At 35.5% G+C, this 25940-nt stretch overlaps 1 protein-coding gene and 1 pseudogene across 1 annotated transcript; both read right to left on the bottom strand.

Moving 5' to 3' along the window:
* Positions 1-86: 86 nt before the first annotated feature.
* Positions 87-13856, bottom strand: LOC130237819 (opioid growth factor receptor-like; annotated as a pseudogene).
* Positions 13857-20167: 6311 nt separating this feature from the next.
* Positions 20168-25492, bottom strand: LOC130237238 (opioid growth factor receptor-like protein 1). The gene is given in 10 exon segments (XM_056468115.1): positions 20168-21671; positions 21674-21696; positions 21699-21835; positions 23726-23874; positions 23988-24054; positions 24149-24227; positions 24338-24389; positions 24548-24595; positions 24927-24992; positions 25152-25492. Coding segments are annotated over 10 exon segments (1797 nt in total). The 5' UTR covers positions 25362-25492; the 3' UTR covers positions 20168-20705.
* Positions 25493-25940: the final 448 nt, after the last annotated feature.

Raw genomic sequence — 25940 nt, forward strand, 5'->3', positions numbered from 1 at the left:
GGAGAACATTTTTGAATATCATCACCATGAGACAATTTCATTACCATCATCATCCTCATCACCATCCCCCACACTAATCTCCTGATTTAGCTTTTTATTGTTTCCTTTTTTGAGCTACTTTCACTGTTATTATTATTTCCCCTCTGATCACTTTGAATATTTTCTCCCATCAGTTTGTTTTGACTAACTGCTTCATCATCTTTTTGTTGACCATTTTTAAGACATTTTCCACTACCTATGCCTTCAGGAGGAGGGCAGAGATCCATTTTGTTGACTTTATGCATGCTCTTATTTATCTTCTCCCTTTCCTGCTCAACCTCCTTTGAAGTTTCCTTTTTCAGAATCTTCTTTGGGCCCCAGACAAAGTCTTTTTGTGGTATGTAATGCTCATAAGCATATCTAACCAGCTCCTTCCTCTTTGATTTGTCCAACACCACAAACATAAAGTAATCTAGTACACTATCTTTCATATGTTTAAGTTCTCCGTTCACAAGAGTCTAATGGAGGAAGAACTTGACCAGCGGGGCCTGATAGTGCTCCAATCCTAGAGTCCCCAGACACTTCAAGATGTGTGTGATGGTCAGGTTGTTGTCTGTATATCTGCAAAAAATCAAAGAACAGGACTTTTATTACTGGAAATTCTGCTGTATCACAGCAGGCATTAAAAATGAATCACTTTTGACCAATTTTATGATGAGGAAGTATATACTGCTGGTGGGTTTACAATCACTGTACAAGATAGTTAACAGCACTAAATAGGCATTTATTATTTTATTATTTAGTTTCTATACTGAATAATTGTAAAATGAATGAACATGAATGGAGACAATGGACTGTTGTACCTGCTCTAACAGCCACTAAACATTTTGAGCTTGTGCTAACAGTGTTACCAACTATTTCCAATGAAAAGAAGCTAAAGCCTGCCCTAAAAGTAGCAAAATGTGGCAAGATGACGTCACATGCTAATTTGCATACAAGTGACGTCATCACGTAGCATCTGACAGGCGTAAGCCCGTTGTGTCTCTATTCTTTGAGGCGCCTTGTATTATATTATATTAAAACATTACATCCAGATGCACAGTAAATAGGTTCTTATTAACATATATTACTTTGCGTGATGACGTCATTGCGTAACTTAAAACTACATCTTTATGTAGTATACAATATGATTGTTTTCTCAAATTGACTGGTCATCTCAGTAAAAACATTATTTGAAATGTTTATTTAGATTTGTATGAAAAATATAGTTGACTATTTGTAAAAGTAATACAGACACTTTTTGATAAGAATTTTTTAAAAATATAACACTGATAATGAACAGTTACATTCTTTTAAACAATCACAGCTTGTGTACTTTTTTTAACTCGTGAAATTAACACATTTGTGAAAGTGACAGTTATAGCACTATTGGAATTTATTGCTACCTAAATTACTAACAATTTATCAATAAATTAACAGTTATGAAAAACAATCTGAGCAAGCAATGTACTCTACTGAGTGAAGCCTGCAGCCACTGCTCTTTTGAGTCACTTTTTTAAAATTGCTAAAAGTAGCCAAATGAATGTTAAAAATTGCTAAATTTGTTGCTAGGTGTTTTTGAAAAAAAAAAGTTGCTGGGGTAGTATGAAAAGTTGCTAAATCTAGCAACAAAATTGTTAAGCACTAAGTTGGCAACACTGTGTGCTAAATTTGAGACTGGTATAAGAACTTTCTAATTTACATTTTTTTCACCTCCAATTTGATTAGCAGTGTAAAAGTTTAAATCAGTTTGGCCAGTGCTTCAACAATGAGGTCAGTAGGCATAGTTTAGGTGGTCGTTAGCAGACACATTTTCCTGCATATGCATCTACACTACAGCAACAATTTAATTATGTCTTTTCAACTACTTCTGGAATTGGTGGAAAATGAACAAGCTTAAAATGTTTTAATATGACAAATGATAGGATAAATATGACACAATAAACCTGTTCAAGTTGTTAAAGCATTGCTTCCAGTTCTTGGCACGTTCCACCTCTCCTGTATCTTTATTGACCAAACATATTCCATAAAAATCTAACATGACTTCATATGATTTCTCCAACTTATGTTGTGCCTTCTTATCTCCACGGAAATGCTGGAAAACAAAGGTTCAGGGGATTTTAAATGTCTGAACTTAAACTAATGTTTACCCCTAACACTGAGGAATCATGCTTAGATTTACCACCTAATTAAATGTTTAAAACTGGTTGTTTTCTGCCTTCTTGCTGTCCCCTGGCAATGAACAATATAGAAAGTAGCAAACCAAGGTTGTATTTTGTAACTTAAAACATATATTATCTTTATTTATAATATGAAAGACACCTTTGGTATTGTATTGGGCTCACTTTTATGAGCTGTCAATGTTGTGCTTATAGTGGCCCCCAGTGGATGAATGTAGGAACAATTTTAGGTTTCCATTCTTCTAACAGACGCATTTTAGTTTTACACTTTCACAAAGGTTAACAGAAGCTAAAAAGATAACCAATCAAACAGATGAAGGAAAACGGTCCTGTTTACTACCTAAACGCGTATTTAAGTAATATTCTAATAACTGATGCTTAGAGAAATGCGGACATTGCAGTACCTCTGTGGCCCACTGGGCGGTGTTAGCCAGACAAATGACTGGAAGGTACTGCAGAAGGAGTGAAAGGAAATACATAAAAAAATAATAATCTAAAGTGGTAATACATAACTGTTGCTCAGTAAAATGTATACACACTTGAAATTCATTACATTTCTCTTTTTGTAATTCAAGTTTTTTTCCTCCCAAAGTTTTGTTTAAACCTGCAGTGATACAATTGATTTTAAATTGATGTTTCAGGCAGAGCGATGCACTACGGACCGACTCCATTCATCCAACCTAGAACATCAGAACATTACCCACTGCCATCAAACTAAAGGTCAGTGAAATCCAGGAACATCTTGGTCCTTGTCATTCTATTGACAGCGATTCTCTTGTAAAGCTTAGTGTAACAGAACCAAATTGATTGAATTACACCATTTAAGATCCAAAAGTGTTAGCAGAGTTAACCTTTATAGACAAAGAACCTATGAATCAGACATTTCTAAAATAATTAAACATGACCCAAATGTCATTTACATGTTCTCTCTGCTTCAACTTTCTGTCCACACTGAGGCCGATTTTGATAATGAAAACAAAGCTTTTTGATAAATTTAACCAAAAGTGAATTTGTTTATAGAAGGTAAACAGAGGGTAGGCTAACCAAAATGTTGACCCAAAATGGTCATTCATTCATGCCAAAAATAAATAAATAAATAAAATAAAAAATAGTTTGGACAGCTTTTTTAGAGATTAATGTCAGTTTTTATTTTTTTTTTAATAGTTTTTATAAACATAGACTCAGTTGTATTGGCGTGAGATGTAAAATGTACGTCATTACATATTTTATATTTGCCAGCTGTTTTATATTTGCCAACTGGTTATGATAGAAATTTTAAACAACATCCAGTTAAATCCTGTGATGTTGTAGCGTTCTTGTTCAGTTACTGGTCAGTTTGTTCAGTTTCTACTTTGAGTAAACTGAATGATTGGTCTATATTTAAGTACTTGAGTCCAAACCCATTTGGTCTCCCGCAGTTTTTAAAACATGTCTTTATAGCCATACATTCTCTATCTAGCTCTACAATGGATGTGCTGTTGTTACAAACTAATTAACATTAAAATATACAATAGACTGTAAAATTAACCAAAAAATTAGCTTTAGCATTTTTCTGCTGTCAACATATCCCATGTGTTGTGAAGGATGATAGTGTGTGTGGTTTATTTTTACCTTACGAGAGCGTATAAATCATCAATCATTTTGAAAATGTAAAACGGGAGTATGTTTTCTGTGATGGTTGGGTTTAGCTGTGGGGTAAGAGGACAGAAAATACAGTCTGTACTATATGAAAAACATAATGTCTATGGGAAGTCCTCCTAAACATGAAACCCAACGTGTGTGTGGTGCAAATGGTGGTTGATGTCATGATTTGGCTGCATTATTGTTGCAATGGCGTATTATGAACAGCAGATGGCTCTGTGTCATAAACCTTCTCTCAAAGCAGCAGCTACATGAAAGCTAATATCACCACGGCTCATCATTTTCTGTGCTATTCAAATACCTGCTGCTAATACACTTGTCAAATGTCACGTTTGGAATCAGATAAAACGTCATTTATATAAAACCATTTCACACCGGGATTAAGTCTGAATGAAATATTAGCTCAGCTTATGAATGCTAGTTACTTAATCAAGCCTGTCACCAAGAAAGAGGTTATGTTAATATTTTAAAAGCTGTTTTTGGAATCATTTATGATTGCTACAAAAAGTGCTTTATTAAAATGTGCCCAATTTGGCAGTAAGGCATATTGCAAATGGAGGATTTCATAACAAGTTATTTTCTTCATCTTAAAGGCATATGTAAAGATACTCCGCATGCATACTAGGCTACTTGCTTCTTCACATCTCTAGGCATGTCCGCATTTGCAAAAGCATTTTCCTTCTTGCGTTTATAAAGCTACTGGATTATTCCTGACAGCTTTATGTAACAGCGTGTCCTTTGTGGGTGTGTTAATAATTAATTTGCTTGATTTTCTTTGTTCAGGGTCTTTTGAACAGCTCTATCTTCAGAGACGTCCACACAGCAGAACATTTTCAATGTTTTTCACTGTGTAAGACCCAAGAAACGTGAATGCAGGTTCAACCACAGTGCAGTGTTATTGTTTTCAGCTGCAAAAAAAACTCTAGCTTTTTAATTTTGCATGAGGTCATATGTTACCCTGCTGGACAATGAGATTCTAAAACACTACAAGTAAATACGTGTGCACAAAAATAAATAAATAAATAAATCACGTACAGTGTTTCTAGATGGTAAACACTGTTTTCCTTTCGTATTAGTGCATTAATAAATAAAAAAGTAATAAAATATTCAATTAGACACCAAAACAACATTAACATTTTTATAAACCTTTTCAAAGCCGTTGCAGGTTTAATCACACATGCTGAATTGGAAATAATTAATTTAGCGCAGGAGTGCTGTTTTACAAGTTTGTTATTTAAAAGCTAAGTGAGCGCATCAACAGCTGCCCCGAACACCATGGAGCTACTGGGGGCAAAGGCTTTAGTGTTAAAAACCACTTAAACTGCACTACATTTTTCAGCAATGTAAGATGCAGTTTAAAATTCTAAGATGCTGGGATGCTGCCTTCTAACAGAGATACTGTGTTCGCTAAAGGACATCTGTCAGACCTCTTCTGCTTTTATCTAACCTGACCGTGTACTCTGCTGCTTTCATCTCTCATCTTATGATGTGTTTGATTTCATACAAAGCCTGAGCAATAGTAATAAGGTTACAAGACAGGTATGTGTAGTCAGGCCTGTTCAGCTATTCAGGCAAATTGCCCTTTTTAAAGACCTTTTATGCATTTCTGCATAAATATATACATTTTTAATACACTTTTCTTTTCTTTCTTTATTTTTTTTACCAAGTCAATACATGCAGAAATGCATAAACATAGTCTGTGAAAAGGATACAGTTAAGGGCAAAATTACTAGCCCTCCTGTGAAATAATTATTCTTTTAAAAATATGGGTATTTAATGGAGCAAGGCAATTTTTAAACTATTTTCGATGATATTTTTTCGTCCAGAGAAAGTCTTTTTTTTTTTGCCTGGAATAAAAGCAGTTTTAATTTTAGTTTTTTTTTTTTTTTTCACATTTTCAGGTCAATATTTTATCCCCATTTTTCAATTGGGTACAGAACAAACATTACAATTACAACATACAATGACTTGCCTAATTACCCTAACCAGCCTAGTTAGCCTAATTAACTTAGTTAAACATTTAAATTGCACTTTAAGCTGAATGCTAGTATCTTAAAAAATATCTAGTGAAATATTATGTATTGTCATCATGGCAAACATAAAATAAATCAGTTATTATTAAAAGTATTAGGTTTAGAAATGTGTTGAAATTATCTCTGTTAAACAGAACTTGGGGAAAAATCTAAAATAATTCAAATCTAAACAGGAGAGCTAATAATTCAGATTTTAACTACATAACTATATTTTTAATATATATTTATAATAATTTATATATAAATAATTATAGGCGTATATGTAATTATTTTTATATAATATACATTTTACTTACAGTGAACAATATTCAACTATCATTAATGTTTAATTTCTAAATTTATATTTAAGTATTTATTTTTCTGTGACATTAATGTAAACACTTGATTTAGTTATAGGATCCTTAAATAATAAATAGCCTAGCCTATTTGAGGTCATTCTAACAGGAGAAGATAAGCAGTTTTTTTTAAAGCAGAGAAATGACATGCTCTGTTAAAGGCAGTAAAAAGAGACCAAAACTAGAGAGTATTTTGTGATATCAGTTATTGGTGTGGGGTGACACAGTGGCTCAGTGGTTAGCACTGTCACATCACAGCAAAAAGGCCCTTAGTTCAAGTCCCGGCTGGATCAGTTGGCATTTCTTTGTGGAGTTTACATGTTCTCCCTGTGTTAGTGTAGGATTCCTCTAGGTGCTCCGGTTTCCCTCACAGTCCAAAGACATGTGGTACAGGTGAATTGAATAAACTGAATTGGCCTTAGTGTATGTTTCCCAGTACTGGGTTGCAGCTGGAAGGACATATGCTAAACATATGTAAAATATATGCTGGATTAGTTGGCGGTTCATTCAGTTGTGGCGACCCCTGATGAATAAAGAGATTAAGCCGAAGGAAAATGAATGAATGAATTGTTGGTGGTAATCTGGCACTGAGTGAGGATTTTCTTAATGATCTGACAAACCCTATAAAACCGACAGCCTAACTTTACAAGATGGTTTGAAGAAGTGTTTGAAATCCTCTAAATCAGTGATTTCTATAATATTCCATCTTTGTCACTAACTTATTCAAGTCAAGTTATGAACAAACTGTCTTGCAAAATAATAATAAGATATATTTGTTCTGTGTCTTTAATAATATTCTTTAACAAACCTTTGCAGAAGAACAAATATATAAAGAATACCATTCATTATGCTATTTAAATGATGTTTTGAAGTTACTACCTGTTTCAGAATATCCAGTGTCCAAAAAAATGATAATGTCTGCAAAATTACATGATTACGATTCGTCCTAATGTTTGAATCTTTTAAAGCTTGACTTTTCGAAAGCTCAATACCAGCAGATAGCCAGAAAGATATTTTTTTAAACTTAGCTATTACATCAAAAATGCTTATTAATACTTGTTATATGGGAGTTAAAATGTGAGAACCACTTCTCTATTGGAGTCATAATGGTTAATTTCAGCATCCCATGTCTGTAGAAAATGGCCCATGGTAATGCAAAGTAAAATGGAAAAAACTTAACAAACCATGACCTTTCCGAGTGTCATTTAAGTGTAAAATAATCTCCTCACAAAGCTAAGTTACTCCTTCGCTTTTAAATAACCATTTATGATCTCTCTTTTTTTTAAATACCAGCGGATTCTGCTTCGCAATTTTTGTGCTATCTCCACCTAATTACACACACTGACACAGACAGCAAGCACGTTTCCTTCTGATATGAGAAATTTAGAGGTGATTGAAAAGTTCAGTCATCATTTGTTACAATATGACCTTCAGAAGACCCCTCCGGCTTTATCATTTCATAGACCACTTAATACAGTAATTGCACATCACATTTTCCTCTTATAAAAGTCTATTTCCAAACTTGCCCATCTGGCAGAATTTGAATGGGAACAGATAAAGACAGCCTACCAAGATAAAATTTGTTAAAACCCTAGGCATTCGGTCCAAAAGATAACAGGCGCATCTTGACGGATTTATTTTTTTTATCTTGGCCAAATAAACTAAAAGGACAGAATAGAGGAGAACTGCTACAAAAGTTGTCCGTGGCTAGAAATATGAACAGAGAATTATTCATGACCTCGCTCCATAGAAACTTGTAAAAGAGTGACGCTACAATTTGTCAGCCCGCTTGATCTTCAAGAGAGGAGGGGTGAGTCCGATCCTATGCAGCAACTCATCTCTAAATAATTTAACACGCTGTGGTTAAGCTTCACGCCATTTATCTCTGCCCGACTGACAACCATCAAACTTGTCACTCGCTTATGTTTCATTGCATTGAAGGGCTCTATTGATTATGCCTGCTGAGATTCAAGTCCTCTGAATGACTGAACAACAAATACAAATAGGCCTGGCTTCCATCAGCTTGTTTATCTGCACAAATGCGAGCTCTAATGGTTGCTGTTTTCCTCTTTTATTTGGGATGGCGAATAAAAAGTAATGTAAAAGCTGAAACAAAGCATCAGACAAAACATTACCATCTTTCTATTGTCTCATTAAAACTCAACAGAAAGAAAGTTTGGTGCTTTTTAGGTCTGCCGCTTTCACGGTTGGCGAATTAGCATACATTTTTCATGCCATTTACAAGCTCTCGTGTCTAAGAAAGCTGTGGTTCAAATTAGCATAAAATGCATCGGTTCTGCTCAAAGAGGTAAAAAATTGTGCACTGAGTTGCCAGGGAAACCAGTAAATGTTTGCAAATGAAGAGGAAAATCACTGAGCAGAATGAAATGTAATAGAAACTGAAACTGTAAGCTAACTGAGTTACGTGTCACCTGCTTCGTGCTCTCATTTAATCCAAATGTTTTCCCGTTGCACATTTGGAATACATGCTGAATATGCATTATCCAGGGTGTCCACAGTCATTATATAAATGGAAACATATAACCGATAGTTGTGATTATAGGCCTGGAAAACTCTAAGCTTTTTTTTTAATAGTGAATTCTTCATTGTATGGCCCGAGACTGTTTGCATAAATAGTCTACTGTAGCCTTAAATGTTCGTTTTATTTTTTTTTTTAAGACTGGTGATAACTTTTTTAATGCCAGTTATAAAAGGTATATAAAAATCTGAATTTGAATCTATAAAAGTAACACTGATCTCCTCTCTGGGAATTGCTATGTCTCATGTGAAACAAAAAATCAGGCCAAAACAGTCTTTTCAGTTTGTTTCAGGAGTTTGAAACAGTTTACCAAAATGAATCTTCTGGAAATGATTGTTTAAGCTGGCAAACATCTTCAAATTCTTATTGGTTTGGGGTGAGCGCATAGTACAGTGTTTCCCAACCCTGTTCCTGAAGGCACACTAACAGTCCACATTTTCAACCTCTCCCTAATCAAACACACCTGAATCAACTTATCATAACATCAGAAGAGACTCCAACACCTGAAGTTAAGGGGTCAGAAAAGGGAGACATCCAAAATATGTACTGTTGGTGTGCCTCCAGGAACAGGGTTGGGAAACACTGGCATAGTAAATGGGTGTGAATAAATCTGCAAATGTAATGAAATGTTCTGCCAAAAACATAAGCACCTTATATTTATATATTTATATTTAAAACTATTAAACTGCTTGCTTCATTCTTACCTGCTATTTCTTTTTCCTTTTTTTTTTTTAGTTGTGTAGCGAATTAGCTCAAAGGAATCGACTCCTTAAATCCGAACAAACGAATCATCCAGTGATCGTTTGAACGGAGAGTTGACTTTAACTTAGGCTGTTGCTATCAAAAATAAAAACCCATTTATGTTTGAGCAGGGTAACAAGATAAATTAGCTAACAGAAACTAACACCTAACGCAAACAAACATTCATACATGTTAGAGAAGAGGAAAGGAAGAAAAATAGGAGTTTAAGAGACCAAACCAAGCTATCCAAAGGTAATCAATTTAACACTTCTATGTTTTTTTTTGTGATAATGTACACAAGTTCAGTGGTAATCTGGAGGAGTTACTTGTGTTCCCTTTGTGATGTGAAGAACTCCCCTTGTTGAGCATGATGTTAGTTGGTGGTCAGTTCTTTGTCCTCGCGTGGCTTGGAGTGGGGTGGAGTCTGGATTTTCAGTTGAGGCAAAAACTGTAGTTGTGTTGACTTTTGGTTTCATAGCACACTAAACTTGAGCAGACTCTCGATGAAAATAAAAGAAAGTTATCAGAGATAGGAATGTCTGAGCTGTGAGGTTAACCCATTTTTGTTAGGGTCCATGCCTGCTCCATTGAGTTCTCTGGGTGTTCTCCTGGGGTTCTTCTGGATTCTAGGGTGCGGGCTTAGGCATAAATAAGCTGATGCAGAAATGTTTAAAGTTTCTTAAAATGTTAGTATGTTGCAAACGTATTAACATAAAATGTAAACAATCGTTCAGAACACCAAATTAGCTTTGCAGGGACATCAAACATGAGCCATCTATGATATTGTTTAGCTGAGGTAGGGTTAAACATTGATTGCAGAAGTAAATAAACCACAATATTAATACATCATCAAGAGACTTGTTGCAAACACATCTGACACATAAAGATAGAATAAAGGTTATATTAAATGTGCAAGTCTTAAGCATAGAGCTCATAGAAGTTTGACCAGGTCTCTGTGTGTCCATTTCTGAGCATTCCTTCATGTCATAAATACCTTGGAATTGGATTACACACTGACCATCTACTCCTTTCCTGGGTAGGAGAGGTTTATGGTGTATCATTTGTGGAATAATGCAAAATAATTGTGTGGCTGATCGGCCACAATTCTTGCAGTTGCTTGCTTGTTCTGCTATTGAGAGAAAACCAGGTTGCATAAATTCATATATTTGTCTATCTGTAGATGCTGAGCAGTGTTGGGATATTCACTCAGATATGAAACTTTGTTTTACCCCTAAACAAAGAGCAATAATAAACATTTCTGACGCCTTTAGTTAGTCAAGACTAGTTTTCTAGTCAGACTAGAACACACTCTCATTGTAAATGAATGCCTCAGTCATTTTTTGGGGAAACTGCAAATATGTATTTAAACATGTTTGACTTCAGTTTCTGGTTAAAATGAATGATATGGGGCTCTGTGAAACAACAAGTTCCTTTTCACACTAATAATATTTACAGGAATGTTATCAAAATATAAATTATTATTTTCATGCAGAACTTTGCACAAGATCAAATAATTCTACAAAACACCTTAATGATGTTCATAATTTGTAATCGAATGCATTGCCTCACATTTCTATCTCCATATGGACAACTTTTGTGCTATGGCCAGTTTACTAAGTAGCTCACTTTGTACGGTGTTGTACTTGTGATTTAGAGTGCTCTGTTTCGGGTTCGGTGAGGCACGGTTCTGCAAGAGAGATAAAAACTATTTAAAATCAAGGCAAAACGATGTTATCAGTTTTTTTTCTTCCTTTAAAAAACATTATTGGTGTTGTTTAGGTCAGTGGTTCGCTTGGTGATCTGTACGACCTTCTCGTGGCCGTGTACAAAAAGCATGTGTTTTCGAAACATATAGCAAATGTACACTAAGTAATAGAGTGGGACAATATATAGTATCGATATCACAATGTGATCATTCCAATAGTCACATCATGAGTTTACGAAATGTTGAGTCTGGATTATTATTTATCATTTTGTAAGTATTTTTTGAGGCCTGTGACTGTGCGGGGGTTAAAAAAACATTCAGGCATAAGAAAAAGTTTCGCTTGTAACTTTAAAAAAATTAATAACGATTCATTTTATGGAATTGTTTATAAAATGAGGATTATGCAGCATTACTTTACATTTGATTATTCAATCACTGTATACCTAAATACATTTGGACTCGGAAAACAATAAAATGCACTTTATTTATTTAGCATATTTTTCTTTATGGAATTTGTCTATGCTGGAATTTATCTTATTATATAGAATCAAATTATATTATACAGAATCTTTCCAATAAATTTTTAATTATAGATTATTTTTAAATATTTATTCAACTCAATAAAATGGTATTCATATCGCAATATATATCGCAGAATAAAAAAAATATTGCAATGTGTCGTTTTTCCAATATCGTTGCACCCTACAAAGTAACATATTTCAGATTTGCAAAAATGTACACAGTGCCATCTAGTGGATGTGTCATTTGAAATGTGCAACAAAACCCTTGCACAATGTATTTTACATACATATCACTAAAACTCTCAAATAATTATTTTCTCTCAAAACACTTATTTAAAATAAGCTGAAACAACACAATTCTTGAGATGTTTTTTGCCACAACTCAATTGTTTTTATGTTCAGTCTATTTAAATTGTTAAGTTTACTTAATAGATTTGTGGAATTAATCGATTTGTGAATTAATTTTGTGGAACCTACAGTAGCATTTTTTTACAGTGAATGTGGGCTAAGGCATGTAATTCAATGAGCCTGGATTGCACAATACAGTCTTAACACAGTTCAAGCAGCTAGGCCCATGCTCTTGGTGTTATATTGATATAATTTTATGTATTTATTACGGCCGTCAATTGATTACTATTTCTTCAAAGCACATATTCTTTCAGAAAGGAATAACCACTGTGTGTTCATCAGGGATGCAGTCCTAATCTTGCTTAATATTTTGTTGGCAACATATAATACACAATAATAATTCATTTACCGAACAGTTGTATAGAATCAATATCACATGCACAGTCCTGGTGTTTAAGACAAAACAGCACTTGATTATGATTGTAATATTAAATTTGTTGTTTCAGTGATACTCCTTTATAGAAAAAAATGCAAATTTTGTAACCAATCCGCTTCATTAAATCATTGGGGGTTAGTGTGTTAACTGTGTTAAACATTTTAACACATTGTTTTTTTTGTTTTTTGATGATTAAATATTGAAATAACATGGCTTCCCTGGTGTCTATTTATTGAGAAATACTCAGAGAGAACAAATATTATTAGTATTACTGTTTGCATCTTTTATTTCCAAGGAATCACACCTTTCATGTACACGAATCTCTGTGAAATCATTTTTATATGAAAATCTTTATTTATGACTAGAAAGGTCATGGAAAAGTAATGAAAATTCAATGGAATACATTTTTGGTATATCTAATTATCACAGTATCATAATATCTGTAACCTTTCATTTTACTTAGACACATTGCTGGATGATACAGTTAAGCCTTCATTAATGATCAGACATAGTTATTATAGTTATAGTTTATGAGACAGTCAAGGTTTCCAGGTGGGCAAGCAAACTACCGGAGTCATGGGAACCCCATTGAAATGGGGCGAATGATAAATAGTCCTATGCTGAACTAGTTTAAGGGGTATGGCTTTACTATTGTTCATCTGTTAGAGACGAACTTCACAAAGAGAGTCAGGGGAAACAGCGTGAACAGTGATATCTATCAGCAGCTCGCAAGGAACTACTGTACCTCTACATCTGGAAGACCTCCATAGTTGTTTTGTGTTTTTCACAATATTTCCATAATTGTTTACCATTTTTTATACTTTATTATTTGCTCTATTTTTAAAGAACAATAAATGGAACACATTATAATTAGAGACATGAAGTAGCAATAGTGCTTTCTTTTCTGAATATAGCTTATGCAGTACGGTATCTGAGTGAAACTGTTTGTCGAACAAGGAATAATAGAGGGCAAGATTTGATTTTATCCGCTGCAAATTCACTGGATCATTGGATTGTTGACATTTGCTGTTTATCAGTCTCTGTAGAGAAATGGATTTTAACAATACTTATAAACCCAAGGCTGTTAATTGATTGTGTATGCTTATGTTGAACCCATCTGTTTGCATTAATTCAATTTTTTTAAAGCAACCACATATAACACATCTTTCCCTTGTTGTAATTTTACAAAGTGACATCATAATTTTAATGCCATTTTGATAAATTGTGGGAAATCTGCATTAACTACAAAACTGTAGATTTTTGTCCTCTATATATATTGGATAAAACTTCACCCAAAAACTCATGCTCTCATTCTCTACTTACCTGACTCTTCTTTTCTGGATCTCCTTTGTCTGCCATGTGCTCACTCTACTTATCATTTTTCTCTACAAACCAGCTCTCAAACCAACTCTCTCTCCGGTATCTACTCGCCAGTTTTGATTTCCATATAAAACCTGTTTAATAAACATGCCTGTTTGGTTTTAAATATACTCTGTCTCCAGTCATACTTCTGTTACAGAAGAGCAGAACTCGCCTACAAGAATCATACAGTTTTAAGAACCTGTTCAGGAGCTGGTGAACTAACTTCTAAATTTTTTATACTCCAAAATACATTCACGCAAACACCACACTCTCTTCTGCACCAACACACGAAACAAACCAGCACTCTGGTTGCTCTGCTGTGATGGCACCATTGTTCTTGAAGCTTTCATTTAGTTATCCATTTGTGTGACAAACAGAATTCAAGGATCCATGGAGGATAGCTGATGCCAAAATGAAGCTGTTCTCATCTTCCAGTTAGAGATTCCCAGTCTCCAGAACCAGTTCCTGAATCAGTGGAGATAATACATGTCTTGATCAACATGTCATATGTTCATTTCCCATCTTTTCTCCATGAGCCATGGGGAATGTTGTTTCCCCAGGTTAACTGCTATCAACATAAAGCTGCTAATCTCTAAGCTAGTCAACTCACTACTCTATACTGGGTCAGTCAACAATTTCATCTCCCCTGAGTTGTGCAACCAGTTACAACTCAAATGAGACTTAATGACATTCCCTACAAGATCCAATCAATAACTGGAAGTTCCCTAGGCCACGGTGTATGTATTATCAGCTGAAAATAGATCAACTTCATACACAACATTCATCTACTGGATCTGGAGGATTCCTCCACTGGGATAATTTTAAGACGCCCTTGGCTCATTTCTCATAATCATTCCTTGTGGTCATCTGGGAAAGTCCTGAGGTGATTTTTTTTTTGTGTGTGTTTTCCTGATATCCTCAAACTTGTCTCATCTCCTGTTTACTCCCAGTCAATGCGAATTCCATAGAAAGTCATCTAAATAACCTTTACATTGACATTACTAGAGAATATTCCCCCACCATTAATGTTTTTTTTTCACCCAAAACAAGCCTCTAGATTACCACGTCATAGACATTGGGACTGTGCAATTGACCTTTTCTCTGATAAACCAGTGCCCAGAGGCAAATCTCTCTCTCTCCTTCTCTGTCTATCCCCAAACAGAAGGCCATGGAGGAGTACATCCAAGAGGTTCTCCATCAAGGTTATATAATCTTGGTATACTCCCAGAACAAGTTAAAAAATCATTCGTATGTCTCAGAGGTCCTCCAACTGATCCACCTCTACATTCATTAATTTTTCTTCGGCTTAGTCCCTTTATTCATCTGGAGTCGCCACAGTGGAGTGAACCCCAACTTATCCAACATATGTTTATACAGTGGATGCCCTTCCAGCTGCAACCCAGTACCGGGAAACATCCATACACACTCATTTACACATACACTACGGACAATTTAGTTTAATCAATTTACCTATACCGCATGTCTTTGGACTGTTGGGGAAACAGGAGCACCCGGAGAAAACCCACACCAACACGGGGAGAACACAGAAATGCCAACTGACCAAGCCGGGATTCGAACTTGCAACCTTTTTGTTGTTAGGCCACAGTGCTTACCACTAAGCCACCACGTCAACCCCACTCCTACTGAAAAGCAGGAAAAAGTATGTTCCTTCAATTCTCCATTCAGTTTATTGGCAATAAAAACATCACATAAGCTATGAAGATGGACAAGGGGAAAGTGAAAGCCCTCAAATCTTGGTCCCAGCCATAAAGGAATTCAGACGATTCCAGGGTTTTCAAATTTCTACAGAAACAACTTCCCCCACAACTACAGCTTCATTACCTACACACATAGATGCTCCGAAGAACAAGCCCAAATTTGTGTCTGGGACCCCTCAAGCAACAACTCAAAAAAACTTCAAATGCTTTTCACATCAGCTGCATACTCCTAAAGATCTTCCAGAGAAACCAGAAACCATCCTACCTCTCAGTCTAATCTCTTTCAATGGCCCATAGACAAAGTCATTGTATGCCAGTGTCGAACTTAAAGTGATTATTCATCTTAAAATTATTCACCATTTACTTTTTCAAACCTTTTATGATTTTCTTTCTATGTTAAACACAAAAAAGATATCTTGAAGAAAGCTAAAAACCTGTAACAAAACTCAACTTAACCATACAGCACATACTTCCCTAGACATTTGTCATACTGGGACCAATCGCTCCCTCTCACGGCTTAAAAATAACCTCTGGTGGCCTGGAATGATGTCAGAAGGTCTGTGACAGGATGCAAGAAATCTGCTATGGCCTTAACACCTTCCCATGGGTAAACCCATTCCTCTTCTTATTGAGCCTCCATGGTCACACCTAGGGGTACATTTTGACAGGTTCTCCAAGCCATTAGTTTGTTCTTCTGAAAGGACCCCCCATAGCCATGCAAACTGCTGAGAAAGTCTTCAATCATGTGTTCTGCAAATTTATTCTCCAACAAGAAATTCTATTGGACAAAGTGGGAGGTAGAAGATAGCAATGATCTCAAGATCTTTTTTTCATTCCTGAGTGTGATTGTTAGTCTATAATCTGGATATCATCCACAGACCAATGGACAAATGGATATGAAAATGCATGAGATAGGCCATTACCTCTGTACCTTCTGCCTACGCGACCAGAACTTGTGGAACCGATTCCTTGACTGGGCCGATTATGCGCAAAATTCCCTTCACCAGCCTAAGGATCCCACTCTATTTCAGTGTGTAATTGGCCATCACAAACCCCCCATTGTGTTGGTCAGGTGAACCATCAGTAGTGCCATCCATCACACATTGGTTCGTCATTGTGGTCACTTATACTGATGATACACAGAGCAACTTTTTGAGCAATGTTGCCCGGCAGATTTGCTAAACAATGTTGCTTGGTTGCTTTTATTAAGAATGGGCAACAATATTGTATTTGTATCCCATTGTCCCAATTAGTTGGCCTTGGTTATCATCAGCATCAGAGTACCAGGTGGACTGGGAAGGTTTCAGCCTCAGGAGTGAAATTCTGTTGTACGGCGCTGCGAAAAGGGCGGGATTAAACAAGATGATTAGACATTTAAAAAAGCCAGCAATTGCTCCATGTTTTAAATTTTTGTTCAGAGAGGTCCTGTTTTGGTCCTCGATTGGTCTCACGCAGTCAAGTGATGCGATTTCGCAGGTCAGAGTTCACCAAGCGTGAACTTTGCACCGCAACAACATGCGAAACTTGACGCATAACCTTTCGTTTCTGGTCTGACGCATTCGCGTGCGTATGAATGGTAGTCTATGGGAGAAAAAGCCCAGTGTGACCGCAGCTTAATAAGCACACATTCCTACAATCTCATTGGTTGCTCTCTACTACAGATAACGACTCATGCTTTTACGTTCTACTTTTCTGATATATGTGTGCTCCTCTGTGTGTGTCAGTCTACTTTTTGTCCTATACAAACATAGACCTATTCCAAGTATCCTGGTAACAAAGACATTAGTTATGTTTTCATCCGAAGATGAAAATGTAACTTAAGTGCAGAACTGGGAAATAACAAAGCACTATTTCTATCCTTAGTCAAAGACAACAGAATTGTCAGATTCTGATAAATTGGTGCCTATTATCAAAAAGACAAATGGAATTTGCTGCAGTAGGTGAAACCACCATGGGCCTTTTTTTCTTATATAATAACGAATATTGTACCTCAGAAGAAGAAACGCAATGAACGCATGTTCGCTTTTGAAGGCATGGGTTATTTAAGAGTGTAGCCATTAGGTAATAATACTGAACCACTTTGATTACAGACTTTGGCTAAGGGATTTTAGAATGACCAAAACAACATGTCAGATGTTGTGCAATGTGGTCTGCTCACTGGTTTGTTATTTAATGCCATCTCCTAACACCAATTTTGTTATCACGCGATCTGTTAAAACTAAATGTCATTACTTTTTTGATGCACATGCTGGAATTTATTCAGTAAATGTGTTTCCATATACATTGTTTTACTTGTCTGGTAAGAAATGTATCCTATTCATTTGTGCACATTGGCTTGTTATGCAAATTTTCAAAATTTATGGGCATCTTGGCATATTCATTAAGCATTTTATAAGCATATAGAATATGTTGATGTAAACAGCTAGAAACCTGTAAACATAGCATCAGCACCTTCATCATTACATTACAACTATATCTGCAATATCTACTCACCAGTTCTGATTTCACATGCGACCTGTTTAATAAACATGCCTGTTTGGTTTGGATAAATCTGATTCCAGTCATACTGTACTTCCGTTGCACCTACAGTACAACCTATTACTCTAATTTCTGGATTAAGACACCAAATCATCTTGTCTGCCTTGAAATGTTGCATTTTTGATCCTCTATTTTTGTGGGCCAAATCTGTTGTGTCAGTAAACTCTTATGAGGCATGTTATGTTTTGTAATTTATGATGTATATTTAAGTATAACAGGAAAAGACTCGCTTTACGCTGAGAGCACTGAAACTGTTTAGCAGGCTTCAATGGTTTGTTTGAATGCACCCAGAAGAGGTGGTTTTGGCTGGTTGCAGGCTGCTTTGCTGTTGGAAGATCTCTCCTGGGTAAGTGCGCTGTACGGTAATCTCGCTCTGATGGCAGGGAAATGCTGTCTTTGAACAAAGAGCCTCTGCAGCAGAGAAAAAACCTCCCTTATGGTTGAGATGTGATTAAAGTTTCTCTCTCAGATCTGGTGCTGTCGAGGGGAAAGCGTTTGCTCAAAGAGAGAAGGGGAGTCTCTGGATCTGATGGTACGGCAGTTGGGGGGAGGATTGGGAGCTAATAGTGAAAAGAATAGACTAATCGCAAAAAATCCTATCGGGTTCGTGACAGCATGTAAGTGACTGTAACCTAAAATAACCGAAAGTGCATGCCAAGGTGTGAATTGATGTCTTCATGGGACAATGGTGGTATTTTTGTATATAAATACTGACATTACTTTCACTGTGGGAAGATAAATTAAAAAGATAGGTAGTGGATGAAAATGTAATCCTCCTATTGGAATATATTTGTGCACAACACACTCGGAAGGCTTTTTTCCCATGTCAAGTTCTAGAGTTAAAATAAAGCCAAAGATATTATGCAATACATCTTGACAAAGAATATATTTCTTAATTTCTTATACTTTCTTAATTCCTTATTTAATATATGAAGTAGGCTACTAGTAGTTTTGATGCAATGAAGTATGCTCATTTTTAATCAGAAGAGACATAAATTAAAAAGTGGGACATTTTACCCAATCCTAAACCTAATGTACAGGTAATGAAACTCACCTGGCAACTATGCCGAAAGTCTTGCATGTCCTTGGCAGCACGCATGTTCCTGCGACTCTTCTTTAGAAGTGTAAATAAAATCCCAAATGAGCACACAACAACAATAATAATAATATTACTATAATTCACACAAATAGAAATCAGGAAGGATAAGCATAATCAGGAGCTACTGTTTTTTGGAAGTGATATAACTTATATATATATATTGGGCCTACAGGAATTAAAATATTAAAAAAAAAAAAAAAAAAAGTAATAATGAAGACATGAAAATAACGCGGCAGTGAATTCCAAACCTACCTTCTTGCAGGGTATTTTATTTTCGTGTTCATCCTCCCATGTTGAGTCCAGTTCGCACTCACCATCCGAGTCTTGACTTGACTCCATTTCAAAAGTAGTATCGTTTGTAGGACTAGCTTGGTCACTCAGTAAACGTCTAATAAATTGCCATATAGCAGACATGAGAACTCAGACTTGTTGAAGTTCTCGACCTTCTCGCTGGCTACTGAAAATTAAAGTTGAAAACCATGGCGAATCGAAAGTATTTCTGATGCAGAAGTCAACAAAAACACCAGCTGGGTCAAGGGTTGCCAGGTATTTCATTATTCATATTTTGCTGTTAAAACCTTAAAAACAATCTTACAAAGAATATTCGGTTTATCTTTAAGAAACAGACTAGCAAATAGTTGAGTGGTCTATACTTGATTCTAATAACATAAAACATCAAATTATAATTTCAGGAAATATTGCGTAAAAATTGTGCCTTCCAAGTATTCACTCAATTAACAAATGACCCATAACTGCTATTAAATAGGCCTACCGTTGTATATGCATAGTGTGCATTGTTTTTAGTGTGCTATGATGTGATAACACATTCATATAATTAAAGTTGTTCATTTTATAACTTTGGTATTTGTAGATATCAGTGATTTTGCTTTGAAATATGTTCTATGTTTACAAGCTTCACTTTTGCATTTGTTTTGCATCAGAAAAACACAGCATTCAGTGATATGACATTTAATTGGTCACCAGCAAAAACCCTAAACAAAACTGCATTATTTTACAAACTTCAACAGATTCATCCATTACAAAAGAAAGAATACAAATCTAACAATTATTGGAGCCAGTTTTCAAATTGTGATCTTGCTTTATCATTACAACTTTCATTTGCATCAATCATCACTTGGTTAATCATCAATTCATTTCTTATCAAGCAATCAGGTTCAAGACAAACTTATCAGAACACTCCACAAAAAAAAAATAAAATAAAAATCTAAGTAACATTACATTTGTTACAGTGCAAATTTAGCTTTTGCATGCTATTTTTAATCTCCAATTGTCAATCTGTTAAATAAACAAAACAAAGCCATGCATCTCAAAGATTTGAATTTGAGCCCAGGCATGCAGGCGTTTCAATTTATTTCATGTAATTTAAATGTGGGGAACAACCAAGAAAACATTAAAGGCCTTGATACTTTCTGTTGTCCGTTTTCTTTTTTTTCATGTCAGACAAGAACACCCTTATTGGGCAAACTTTCACTAATCATCACCATCAACATTCATCTTTTGATTTTGGTCTTGTACAATTTCAATTTCTGAGTTGCACTGACTGTTCTCATCATTTGATCCCTGCTCATGTTCTGCTGACAATGTTTCTTTAGTATACGCTGTATTATTTAGATTACTTTCATCTTCATCAATTGTCTCTACATTTGACCTCTTATCTTCATTATTAGTTTGTTCGGTCAACTTGATTGGACTCCCTGGCCTATAATTTTCAGCATTGTTATCATTTTCACCATGAGACATGTCATCATCTTTCATTTCAACTTCAGCGTTGTCTAGCAGGTCATTTTCATTAGTTTTCCCCCATTTCAGCTGGATTACTTTCATCAGAATTACCATTAGGTTTGTTTGTGGTGTCATGTGGACTTCATTATTACCATCACCACTACTCTTTTGATCTTGCTCCTTTACAAATTCATTGTCTAAGCTGTACAGACTGTTCTTATCATTTGGCCCACTCTCTTCATTCATCTTCTCTGGACTATCTGGCCTGTCCTTTTCATTAGTTTCCTCACTTTCAACGTGATAACTCTCATCACAACCTGAATAATCACCATGAGGGATGTTATCTGGTATCATGTCCACATCTTTATCATGGTCAACACTTGGACCTTGATAGTGATTTTCTGCCATGTTGTCATTTGAGCTACCTTGACTGTTCTCATTATTTGCCCCTTGATGACTTTGAACATTTTCTCCCTTCAGTTTGTTTTGACTAACTGCATCATCTTTCTGGTCATCATTGTTACAAGGTTTGTCAATTCCAATCTCTTCAAGTTCATGAGTGCAGTCACGGATTAACACCCTTTGCTGTTCACCTTTTTCAGAAGTTTCCTTTTGCAGAATCTTCTTTGGGCCCCAGACAAAGTCTTCTCTGGGTCTGAAATGCTCATAAGCATATCTAATCAGCTCCTTCCTCTTTGATTTGTCCAACACCCGGGCAATATAAAGTAATCTAGTACACTTGTTTCACACGTCCAAGTTCTCCGTTCACAAGAGTCTCATCAAGGAAGAACTTGACCAGCGGGGCCTGATAGTGCTCCAATCCTAAAGTCCCCAAACACTTCAGGATGCGTGTGATGCGCAGATTGTTGTGTGTATGTCTGCAAAAATCAAAGAACGAGACTTATTACTGGAAATTCTGAGGCCATAATTGAGTCTAAGAGTCAAACTGCTTTTCACACCAGGCATTTAAATGCATCACTTTTGTCCAATTCTCTGATGAGGGAGTATGCATGTACTGTGAGCAGGTGTATGTTAGGGGAAGAAATATTTAAGGACTTCATGATCCAATGTGATTTCGATTCTGGGGGTCACAATCCAACACTACTATTACGATAATACTTTTAACTATTTCTCTAGTACTGTTTAACAGAGAATTAAAAATAATAATAATAATAATAATAATAATAATAATAATAGTTTTAATAACTAATTTATATTAACAAACATCTTTTGTGTTTGCCATGATGACAATAAATAATATTTTACAAGATACTAGTATTCAGTTTAAAGCATAAAACAAGCTCTATGATGACCTGAGGTTTTGGTTTCGGAAGGACTTTATACAGCATCTTGATGCAGGCCACACAACGGATCATTCACTGCAATTATCCATTTGTCCAAATGAAGATTACTATGAACATTACATTACTAATGCCTATTACTTTTCTGTTTAGAGCAGGGGTGTCCAAACTCAGTTCTGGAGGACCGGTGTCCTGGAAAGTTTATCTCCAACTCGCTTCACTTGCTTCTGCCAGGAAGTTTCTAGTATATCTAGTAAGAGCTTGATTAGCTGGTTCAGGCGTGTTTGATTAGGGTTGGAGCTAAACTCTCCTGGACACTGGCCCTCCAGGACCGAGTCTGGACACCCCTGGTTTAGAGCTTGTCATCATCCAAGCGTAGCACAGGTCATCACCGCACAGGTCATCGTCCCAATTTGAATACAGAATCTATTCTTAACTTTTGAGAAAGAGAATTTCAGAGAAAGAATCACAACGCATCTATTTTTTTCCCCTTACCCCTAGTGTATATACAGTACTGCCTGTTCTTTCGAATACTGCAAAATAGGCTTGCACAATTTTCATATTGTACAAATATGTTAAATACACCAAATTGAAAAAAGAAATGATTTTTTTTTTTTCTTTATTTTCATTGAGCTCCTAATGCAGAATTCGAATATTGAAATAATTGAAATAATTATAGTGTGTGTCTTTATAAATAAAATATTTACGCAAGGGATCAGGAATTGTGATCACATGAAATGACGTTAGTGGTGACTGGAATCCGGTCCCTGTAGGTTGCTTTAAATAGAATTTAACTATTATCTGAACATAAATATGATTATAAATTATATTAAAAATAAAACAAAACTGTATCTCACAAAAGAAACATGCATGGGAAACACTGGTGGATGAGAGCTGCGGTTCCAATAGAATGAATCAGCTAAATAGAATGTTATATTTTTTAACTGCTGAATTTAGGCATTTATTATTTATTTTATTACTCTGTAATGATTTTATAATGTATGAACATGAATAGAGACAACAGAAAATGGTAGCTTTTTTACTGCTCTAATAGCCACAAAACTACATGCTGAACAATGTGAGCTTGTGCTAGAATTGCTGATATAAGCACTATTTGTTTCAAGAATTACTACTAGTTTACATTTTTCACCTTCAATACAAAACTTATGATTACCATTGTAAAAGTTTAAATCCATCTGGCCAGTACTTGAACAAGGTCAGTAGGCAGAGTTTAGGTGGTTGTTTTTGAAGCTGATTGGATGCATATGACTGAATCTACACTACAACAGCAATATAATCATACATTTTTTCGACCACCTCTAGAAGTGGTGGAAAGTGGACAAGCTCAAAATTTTTCAGTCCCTGTCTACACCTTTGAAAATGCATGTTAATACCAGGCGTAAACAAGACGTTGAATAGATCAAAAACATCAATGAATTTTTATGGTATAAATATAACAAAATAAACCTGTTCAAGTTGATAGAGCGTTGCTTCCAGTTCTTGGCACGTTCCACCTTTATTGTATCTTTATGGTCCAAACGCATTCCATAGAAATCCAACATGACTTCATATGATTTGATCAACTTGCGTTGTACTTCCTTATCTCTACGGAAAAGCTGGAACACAAGGGTTCAGGGGATTTTAAATGTCTGAACTTAGGCTAATGTTTCCTCCAAATATTGGGAAAAAATATGCTTAGGTACTACATCATTAAATGTTAGAAACTGACCATTATTTCCTTTTTTGTGAGTACATGTGCTCTCCAATTCATACCTTGCTCTTGTATTGGAAACAGCCTGTAAAGTTGATACATTTACTTATATGGTTGCACACATAAAAAACAAGTACAATTAAATTAAAATACATTTAAATGGATTAAGTGAAAGTAACCATTGAATGTAGGAGTGAACATCTTCCAGCTTCTCATATTGACCTTGCCAGTTGTTGTGAAAATCATCAATGTGAATTTCTGCACAAATAAGGGGTATTACATTAGAGAGAACTTGGCTTGCTATAATAGCACTTGTATTGTATAAAAGTGTGATTTAACTACAGCGTATGAAGAACACAATGCCATACTGTCAGGTGAAGATCTTATTTGACCTCTGTAAAACTTCAGGTTATGGAAGCCCTTGAGGACAACAACATTAAAAAATGACATAAACCAATTTCTAAAGAATTTCCTCCCAATCAAATCTAGCATTACACCAGAGATGTGGGTAAATGATACTCAAAAAATATGGTATATTAACATAGTTAAGTGGCAAATTCTGATGGTGAATTACTTACTTCATCTGCTTTGTCCATGGAATAATCCTTACCATCATCATCTAGGTTCTAGAGACAAACACAATCATGTAACAACAGCAGGCAAGAGGCATTTCATTTTGTATTCAAATACAAATCTGTCATTTTTCCCACACACGTCAGTGGACCAATGTGAGCTGGCATGTTTATTTGACAGAAAGGACAGTGGGGAAATACATCTCAGTAAGATACTTCCTTTTGTCATGACAGTGTTCAGAAGGTTTCTTTTAAACAGGCATATTTATGGCTGTACCCTTTAACTCTAATTCTTCTTGCCTAGTGGAACGTTTAAAAGTAGCACACATTACCCTACTCCCTCTTACTACATATATCTTATCTTATATGAGGTAATGAAACTCACCTGGCAACTATGTCGGAATTCCTGCATGTCCCTGGCTGCATACCAGCTCCTGCGACTCCTTTTGGGCTAAATATAAAGTAAACGATAATGCCAAATGGGACCATTTTGTTTTCATTAAAAATGTTGGAAGATCTTAAGTATAAATCAACATAAATACAATTCATAAACTGTAATCAATAAATGTTCTCACTGTTGGAGGAAAATAAAGTAGTAGTTCTAACATACCTTATTTCTGTGTGTATTATTTTCGTCTTCATCCTCCCATGTGGAGTCGAACTCGCAGTCATCATCTGACTCCATACTAATCTGTTTGGTAGATCGCAAACTACTACTAATACCGCGACAAAACCGAGCTAACCAAGTATGTGTAAATCTTAACAGGCCAAAGAAGCAAGACGTCAGACACCTCAGAAATGTTATCAACATGAAGTACATAGAGCAAAAATCCCGAAAGTCTAGTTAAATAAAGCGCGCTCAGCCCTCCTACTGTTAAGTGAAAATGAAAGTTGAAACTTACGGCGAACCGACAGCATTTCTGGTGTAGGTTAACAACAAGGAAATACAGGGCTCATTTAAGGGTTGCCAGGTGTTGCTCAAACGTTCTGCCAAAGGTTTTAGCCCACACGACAAAAGGTAAGTCAGAAAGACGTTAATAATTTACAGCTACATTTAAATTGAAATCATTCCTGTCCTCTTGGTTTTAGCAATAGCAAGTAGCAAAACAATGTACCTGGCTAAGTTTTAACTTAAAACTTTTTTGGAAACAAACAATTAAAAATAATCAATTCACAGAAAATAAATTATGGGTCCTTTAGAACCTAAACCTAGTGCACAGTGAGCAACAAAACAACATTTCATTTGGACAACACTGGCATAAAAAATAGTAGCTTCATTCAATTATCATGCAGAAAAAACAACAACTTTCAGAAAGACCATTTAAGTTCAGTTTTTTGTTCCAATTTATTCTCTGTAATACAGTTTTGGTTTTGGAGAAAAATCTTGTTCCATAACTTG

This window comes from Danio aesculapii, chromosome 11 (genome assembly GCF_903798145.1).
Source record: "Danio aesculapii chromosome 11, fDanAes4.1, whole genome shotgun sequence".
Lineage (NCBI taxonomy): Eukaryota > Metazoa > Chordata > Actinopteri > Cypriniformes > Danionidae > Danio > Danio aesculapii.